Source organism: Lactuca serriola, chromosome 2 (assembly GCF_051521515.1).
Source record: "Lactuca serriola cultivar US96UC23 chromosome 2, Lser_US96UC23_V15, whole genome shotgun sequence".
NCBI lineage: Eukaryota > Viridiplantae > Streptophyta > Magnoliopsida > Asterales > Asteraceae > Lactuca > Lactuca serriola.
Window position 1 is genome coordinate 53,584,101 of NC_136409.1, and position 8,940 is coordinate 53,593,040.

The window sequence follows — 8,940 nt, forward strand, 5'->3', positions numbered from 1 at the left end:
ACATGCTCTACTAACGACTTATAAAGTGTAATGTGCAATTTCATGGGTTAGCATACAAATTCATATTTTTCCTTAGGTAACTAGATTTGGGATTTTGATAAAAAGGTTCTAGTACTTTTTAATATCATTATACTTTTAATGAGAATTAATTGGCTTATCAAATTCGTTCGGCTAACGACCTTCCACTAATCAAGGAAACAGTGGGTAAGAGTGGACACCCATTCAACTACCATTTTATAGGCAGTTTCTTTATACCCCCTTATAAACAAGCTTCGTGAATCAGGCGTATTAGCGATTCGACTAACTTAGTCTTATAAATATAGTAATTATTAAACTTTTAATTTTACATATAGTATAAGGTGTATTTTAAAACTTTTTCAAAATACTAGGTTTATAATTAAATTTGAAAAATTAATAACCAATTTAAATTTAAAAATAAACCAAATGATTTAGTATTTATCTATTCATTAACAATTAATTAAATATATTAAATCAAATAAGGATTAACTAATTAAATTAATCAAATAATTTAATCCTAATCTTTACCCTCTAAACTTTCAAACGAAAAGGTATAGGATTAATCCAATTTTATAATCATCCCTTTTAATCAGATTAAACTAACAATTATCAAAAAAAAAATTAGAAAACTCTAACCATATATGCAATTTTCAAAACTTGGGGATGAAGGTTAGGGTTTCAAAACCCTAACCCTAAGTTCGAAATTCAAGGGATGGGCTAGGGTTTCGAAAAACCCTAATCCCTAGTCGAAATTTTAAGCATTTTAGGGTTTAATTTCTATAAACCCTAATATGATCCAACAATTATAGCAAATTCAATTGAAAACAAACCAAATGCTCTAATACCACTGTTGGGTTTTAGGCATAGCAAAACGGACTTGAAAACTCTTAAGTGTGCATGCAACCTAAAACAATATGTATGTTTTCTCTATTGAACCTATAACTAAGAACATCAAAATAAGAACCCTAGAAACCCTAGGTAATTTTCGAAATTAATAAAGAGAAGGTTTATGGTTACATACCTTTTAGTTGTTATAGTAACAACATGAATTCTCCTTTCTTGATCTCTTGAAAGCAAGCGCCACAAATGTCGTGCCTCTAATGGAATCACACCCAAACTAGCAATAGGTATGGAGAGAGGAGATAGGGAAGCAAAATTTTGGTTATCTATCTAAGAGTATGAGTGGCCGAAATATGAAGGACTAGGGTGCTTGATATAGTAGTACAAGGAAGCCCTGGATAACCCTGATTTGAATAAACAATATTTTAAATTGGTAATTATCTAGCTTCATATTTATCAACATGGGATAATCTAGAAACCCTAGATTATCCCCTGGAAACCATCGACCCTCCTGGTGGAAGGTTCTGCAGCATTTTGTTTAACTATTGAACAACTACACTTTAGGCCCTACACTTTTAATTAATTTCATTAATCACAAAATTAATTCTAATTAGTTTCTGACTAATTATTAATTAAATATTACTGTTTCTAATTAATATATTATTCTCATAATATATTAATAAATTATTTATTTCAATTTATTAATCAAATAATAAATCAACCTCTCTCTCCAAAAATCATCATGTTCAATTGTTGTGTTTGAGGGCAACCCAAAAGGAATGTGTTACTATCAATTCAAGTTTATACCAATTATACTTATGAGATTAGAAACCTAATCCAACATCATCATCTCTATCTCCGCTTAGAACATTGATGAGATGGTTGTCGGTATTGAACATGAATCAGCTCCTAGGTTATGAAAATCGACAGTGGAGATGATGATTAAAACAAGGATTAAATGGTAGGTTTACGGTGGTGCTTTGTTGTGACTGGAATATTGATGATATGAGACATCCATACCTTGTTCGTCATCTTCAATAACATCTCCAGCAGATCTATTGGTTACTCATCCACCTCCTCCAGAGCAATCAACGAAAACAGGTGATGTAAGGGTTTATTGTGATTTTCTCATTAGTATGTGGACTATGTTTCCAGTTCATTCAATGATTTGAATTTGACACTTTCTCTTGTTCATTTTTATCAGATATAGTGATGGTGATGGTGGTTGAATGACGTATGAGATAGATAGATAGATAGATAGATAGATAGATAGTGGGAGAGAGAAAGTAAGGGTAGTTGATGAAAAATAATAAAAGAAATTAAAAAATAATAAAAGAAATCAAAAAATTATTACTTAAAGGTATATTAGTCATTTCATGAAGGATGTGGAACAAAATAAAAAAGAAAGGATAATTATAGGAACGAAAACTACAAAAAGTTTACGATTTTGGACTATTGATGCAGGCCGAAAAGCTTTTGGGCTCCATCTACAGTTTTTTACGACCCACAATGACCAAATTTACAGTTTATTCTTCGGTCTAAAATTAACTAATTAGTTTTCTTTTGTTGAGTATATAGTGGCCAATTCGTATAAAATAATTTTAAATTTTGGACTAATCTTGCAAAGGAAGTGATTTATACACAATATGTTAAATTTTAGACTAATCTTGCAAAAGAAGTAATTTGTCCAATATGTTTACTCCATATACAACAATTTATATTTTATAGGATTATATAGTAGTACTAACATTTTAAAAGCATAAATTTTTATATATAAAGAAAAACTTTTGTGGACGAATTATCTCTTAATTTTTAAATAAAACATAATACTGTATTTGTAATGAATTACAAACATAAGAAACATTAAAATAATTTATTATTTGAACCGAACTTATGATTTTGAGTACAAGATATGGCCGAATTTGTAATTTGTTCACAATTCTATATAGAAACCAAATTTGATTTCGAACATAACCCAACTAAAATTCCATTGTGCCTAAAAAAACATATCCAAAGGGCAATCCAGATAATCATAGTTATCCACAAATGAGAACTACGCCTCTTCAAAATTTTTGGAATAACCATAATGTTCAAACAAATAAATAATTTATAAACATACTTAGTCTTTGGGTAAACCCCTCGATTTCCTCATTTACGTTCATTGTGTTCGAAATTAGAAATTTTTGTTGGCCCCAAACCCCTAAGCCATAGTGGTCTAGAATTTTATAATGATATAATTGGCTAAAGTTTCGAGTTCAACAACGATAATATTTATCAGTTTCAATATGTGGATATGTGCTTTTACACCATCTCCGACCATTAATAATACTTTTTGAATTAAATGTTAAAAAATAGGATAAAAGATCGTATATGTTAGTTATCTTAATAACTAAAATATACACGCCTAAGTTTAAACTTTACATATTGATGTCAAATTTATTACTTTTATCACCTAAATACCTTATCAAATCATCACAACCCAAATGATCATAAAGTTACAAAATTAACAAAATATTAAAATAAAAAATAAAAATTAACATGTAAAAACATTTTAAACCGTTTAAAATTCCATCAACCTCAACCAATGCAAGACATTTTTCGAGCTTATTTTCAGCCATAGCTCCTAAGCTTAGACCAACACTAAAAACCAAAAACATAAACATAAAAACCTAAAAAGTATTTCAAGGGTATAAAACACTAAACACCCCTTTCACAAGACAAAAAGAAAAATTCCCATACCTTTCACAAAACATAAAAACACAATAATCGGTGTAAATTACCAATAAACCCTTTTCAGTACTTGTAGTCCTTAACATGAAGACTCTCAGAAGCCCCTTCAAAAGCAGCACTTCCCTGGTATTTCCCAAGGGTAGCTTCGGAATTTCCCTTACACCTTGCAAGAAAAGCTTCTTGAGCTTTCTTCACATTCTCTTCTTTTCCTCCCCACGCCTTCAAAGTACTCTGCTGTAAAGCACGACCGAATGAGAAAGTCAAAGTCCATGGCTTCTTTCCTTTGAACTGGTTCATCGCGTTGAGGTGAACGGTGGCTTGTTCCTCGCTCTGGCCGCCGGAGAGGAAGACAACCGCTGGGACAGCTGGCGGCATGGTGCGTTGAAGAGCTCTGACGGTGTACTCCGCCACGACTTCCGGTGCGACCTTTTTGGCGTCGGAGCCGGGTGTGACCATGTTGGGTTTCAGAAGGGTGCCTTCTAGAAGAACATGGTGGTCGTTGAGAGCTTTGTAGCAGGCGGCGAGGACACGCTCGGTTACGTCGGCGCATTTGTTGATGTCGTGAGATCCGTCGACGAGGATTTCTGGTTCAACAATGGGGACTAGACCGTTTTCTTGACAGATGATTGCGTACCTTGCTAATCCGTTTGCGTTTTCGTTAATGGCGAGCTGTGATGGTTCGTTTGGGCCGATTTTAAGAACAGCGCGCCATTTTGCGAACCTGGCGCCGGCGGCGTAGTACTGTGCGCATCTCTGGGCGAGGCCGTCGAGACCTTGGGTGGTGGTTTCGCCGTCGGTTCCGGCGAGTTCGACGGTGCCCTTGTCGACTTTGATTCCGGGGAGGACATTGGCTTCCTTCATGACGTCGACAAAGGGTTTACCGGCGGCGGTTTTTTGGTAGAGAGTTTCTTCGAAGAGAATGACTCCGCTGAGGTATTGGAGGGCACCGGGAGTGCAGAAAAGAAGCTCGCGGAGGGCTCTTCTGTTGGACTCGTTGTTCTCGACGTTGATGCTTGACAGACGCTTTCCGATTGTGCCGGTGGACTCATCGGCGGCGAGAATACCCTTTCCGGGAGTTCCAATGTAGGTGGCGTTGGCAATAAGTTCATCTGATACAAAAAGGTAACATTCGTGTTATATATCAGGTTCAAAATCACTGATGGATCTCAACTTATAATCGTAGGGTTTTAGAAAATCATCGACGGATCTTACAATTTAATCGGATCAAAACGATATAACAAACAAACAAACAACAAAACGAAGTTAGCAGCGATTCACATATAATCTGTAGTGAGAATCAATCCTCAAACGCATCCATCGGGTTTTTCAGATGCTTGTGATGCAAAATCACAGATCCGAACAACTGGAGTTGTAGAAGAAGAATTCTGGTAAAATAATCATGTTCAAGGGTTTAACTGAGGCCTCTAATCAGATCAATAGGAATCATCTCAAGTGAATCTAATCGCTAAACAATAGATCAATCATTTGATAATCAGAATCTAGTAAAAGGAAAGACAAATACAGATCATGCTGGTGAACAAATAACAGATCGAATCAGATATACAAACAAAATGACGATCTAAAAGTGAAATTAAATGAAGCAATTCGAGAATGAGGAAGAAATTATTATCATACCAGCATACTTTCCTCTGTAGCAAGACATGGTCGTAAGATTTGAAAAAATGGGGAAGGTTTTGGTTGAAAGTAGAGAGAAGAAATGATACGAGTATGAGCAGGGTTAAGGGTTTATATTTAAAGAGGCGGAGATCGGAATGGTCGCTATTTTTTTCGTTTTTTGTTGGTTGTTTTGTAAAACCGCTTTCTAAGGCGGCTTGGATTCATTTTCACCCATTTTAGCCCTCCACCTTTTCTTTTCTATAAAAAAAGCCTTTTATTTTGAGCACATTTACAAAAATATCATATGTTGGATGATTGATGAAAATGACCTAATTTTTGAGTGTTTATGTAAATGGTCATGATTTTCCAATTTGTCATTTCGTATTGCAGTGATTAAATCAATAATTTCAAAAGGATGCAATGTATATGATTTTATATCTAAATTTCACAGTCAAAAATATCATAATCAAGCATGTTTAAATGATAAGTACATAGCATAGTATACATTTTTTGTTTTTCACAGTAAAAAATATCATAATCAAGCATGTTTAAATGATAAGTACATAGCATAGTATACATTTTTTGTTTGGTGTATAAAAAATAGAATAATTGAGCATATAGTGAGCACGTAGCACATTGTACACTCTTATCTTGGTCTCCTAAGTACGAAGGTCCACCAAATATGTACCATATGTAAGGTAGTAAAACCCATGTGTAATTGAGGCTCATACAGAATGTAGTCACAATGCCAAAAACAACTCAATTAGGTCCTAGTATTATGTTGTCAGACAAGTCTCAAACACATACTAAGTGCTTCTCGCTATATTTTTGAAAGTGTTTCTTCTTACACTTTTCGCACCATTTTGCTTCTCCTTCACCACTAAACTTTTTGGAACCAGACTTTGAAAATATGCTCTTCTTGTTGGACCTTGAAGATCCATCAAACTTCCCTTTATCTCCTACCGTCGTGCTCTCCAGACTCTTCTCTCGAAGTTGGGTCTCCAATTTCTTGGTTGCTTTGATGATTGTCTTCAAAGTAGTTGCTATTTTTACCGTTAGACCAAAGTTCGCTGGCAATCCGTTAGCAAACATCTCTGTAGAGACATAAGAACATGGTTTGGCATGCGGAATTAAAGATTGCACAATGAACATGGTGATTTGGGTGTTTAAGAGATGTATTGATTGTATATGGTGTTACAAAAAGGATCTAGATCTAGATTACATAAATAACACACACTTACACACTCACTTTTACATCTCTCAAGCACACCTCTACAAGTGGACAAACCCACCTTATATAGAGGTGTTTACATGTCTCTCTCTCACTCTCTATCTCTCATGTGTCACAAGGCTAATACTCCACATGCAAGTGGGTTTTACAAAAGTCAAACATTACAAAGTCATTCATGGAAAACTTTGCACCCTAACATTCTCCCCCTCAAAGTTAGGAATGAATTACCCACTTCAAATCTTCCAAAGTCAAGCACTACGCGGTTCGAGCCTCAAATTCTTCACATCTTAATCTTCGCAAATCACTTGCAAAACAGATGTGAATGAACAACTTTCACATATGTGAACTCAATCATCAATCTTAGATGCGAATGAAACACTTTTATACCAACCCAATATGCGAACATTATTGACCTTATTTGCAAACTGCTTTTGAGACACAGATGCGAACTTGCACAAATCAAATTCTTGCGAACTCACAGAATGAACCAAATCAATACTTTGTATGCGAACATTCTTGGCCTTCAAACCAGTTAACCAAATGCGAATCTTGACCATCAACCACAAAATTTTCATCATTCGCATTTCATTCACCAACCCAAAACCTTCATTAGTCAAGAACGAACACACATACAACATACATGCAAGAAATCAACTCCGAATCATATGAAATCAAAAATCAATTCACCAATCAAGTTCCCTTCATTCAAACTCCAACTATTCCAAATCACAGGTCTTTGCTTTTTGTTCAAGAACTCAAAATCGATAATCGACATCTTTTAAAATGAATCGACATCCAAATCACGAACCGGTAATCATCAAGCCATCGCCATTGACCTTTTTGCAGTTTGACTTTTCGGAGTCAAAGATCAACAAACACCAAATTGATGATTCACACATACAATTTCAGATCAAAAAGTGTTTGTTGAACTGTTCTTCATCTCCTTCAAGTGTTCTTGATCAACAATTTCATCAAAATCAAAGTACCAATTTCCGATTTCAAAGATATGACTCATATAAAATTGATTTCATCATATATGAATCATATGAAATCGTAAAGCTTTTTCTAGTCATTGATCGACATCAATCCAAAGAAAGAAAGAAAAAATTATCGAGAAATTGAGAAGAACATTCAAACGCAGTAGATTAAGAATCAAGAACAGATGCGTATGAGTTCAAACGTACAACCATTTGATGCATCCGACTAGATCTGGAACAAGTCTTATTGATCATATGATGTAAATGAATTTATGGGCTCATAAATGGATTATGAACAATAACATCTCAACTGATGGGCTCAAATAAATGTGTGTGACATTGAATTGTGAACAAATTGTAATTTGGGCTTGATTTTGTTCAGATGAACAGTACGAAGTTTAAAATAGTTTTGGGCTAAAACTAGATTAAAATGAACAATTGCAAAATTAGAATCGAATCAAACAAACAGATTTGAGAATGGATTGGGCTTTGATCAACAAAAAATTATTGGATCATAACAAATGGGTTTTTCAAAGAAAATTTGATCCAACGAGTCAAATGATCATGAATCAAAAACACAACGCACGATTCAAAGAAACTAAGACAGATCATAGAGAGAGACTCACCAAAATTGTTCAGATTGCAACAAAAGTTGCCAAACCGAGAATCGTTCTTCAAAAGTCACGTTGATCGTGAAAACCAAGCTTTGATACCAATTGTAGTGGTGTTGATTATGATGGCATGTGCGGAATTAGAAAGATCTAGTGAATCATCATGTAAAATCAAGAACACATGGAGTAAATAAATCTTTGTAAGCTCTTATTAGATCTAGAAAGAATATACAAATGGGTTTGTACAAAGTTTCTCTCTCTAGTCTAACACTCCAAATGGATTCACTTACATAATGGGAGTCACTCACTTCTTATTTATAGGAAAGACTCAACCCATTTACACATACAAGAGGGTAAGCCTAAAACACTACATCCAAGAGTGACGTTGCACCCTAACATTCTCTATATTGGAGAGTTCAATATGCACCAAGTAGGGGAATGACTTTATCTTCTTGATGAATGTGGTGGCATTCTCATCAACACTTATATTCCCCTTCTTTAGGTTCTGAAACTTGTTGTTCATGTCTATTAGATCCACTTTCGAGCAATATTGCATTCTCAACTGCTTTAGGAAGGCTTCCCAAGACATCTTCATGGATTCTCCCTGCGACATTATATCCGCCAACAACTTCCACGAACTTAATACCAGGTCTTTAGTTGTTTGACTGCAAAGACAATTTTCTGCTTGTTGCTGCAGTTGTAGCTCTCAAATATCATCTCCATCTCGGAGATTCGGTCCATAATCTATACTATCTTTGGGCTTCTAGAAAGACTTGGTGGCTTGGCACCCATAAAGTCCTTGTACTTGCACCCACATCCATCATCTCCTCTATTTGGTTGGTTCCTTCCAAGCTCTCTTGGTTCAGCTTGGGTAACAGCCCGACTATAGTTCCCTTCATCCGACTGTTCTTCATCT

General features: G+C 35.0%; 1 protein-coding gene across 1 annotated transcript; it reads right to left on the minus strand.

Moving 5' to 3' along the window:
• Positions 1-3,372: 3,372 nt before the first annotated feature.
• Positions 3,373-5,372, minus strand: LOC145086245 (fructose-bisphosphate aldolase, cytoplasmic isozyme-like). Its single transcript, XM_079023992.1, has 2 exons — positions 5,224-5,372; positions 3,373-4,697 (listed from the first exon to the last, which is right to left on the minus strand). The coding sequence occupies exons 1-2, from the start codon at positions 5,249-5,251 to the stop codon at positions 3,652-3,654; spliced, it is 1,074 nt and encodes a 357-aa protein (XP_078880118.1). The 5' UTR covers positions 5,252-5,372; the 3' UTR covers positions 3,373-3,651.
• Positions 5,373-8,940: the final 3,568 nt, after the last annotated feature.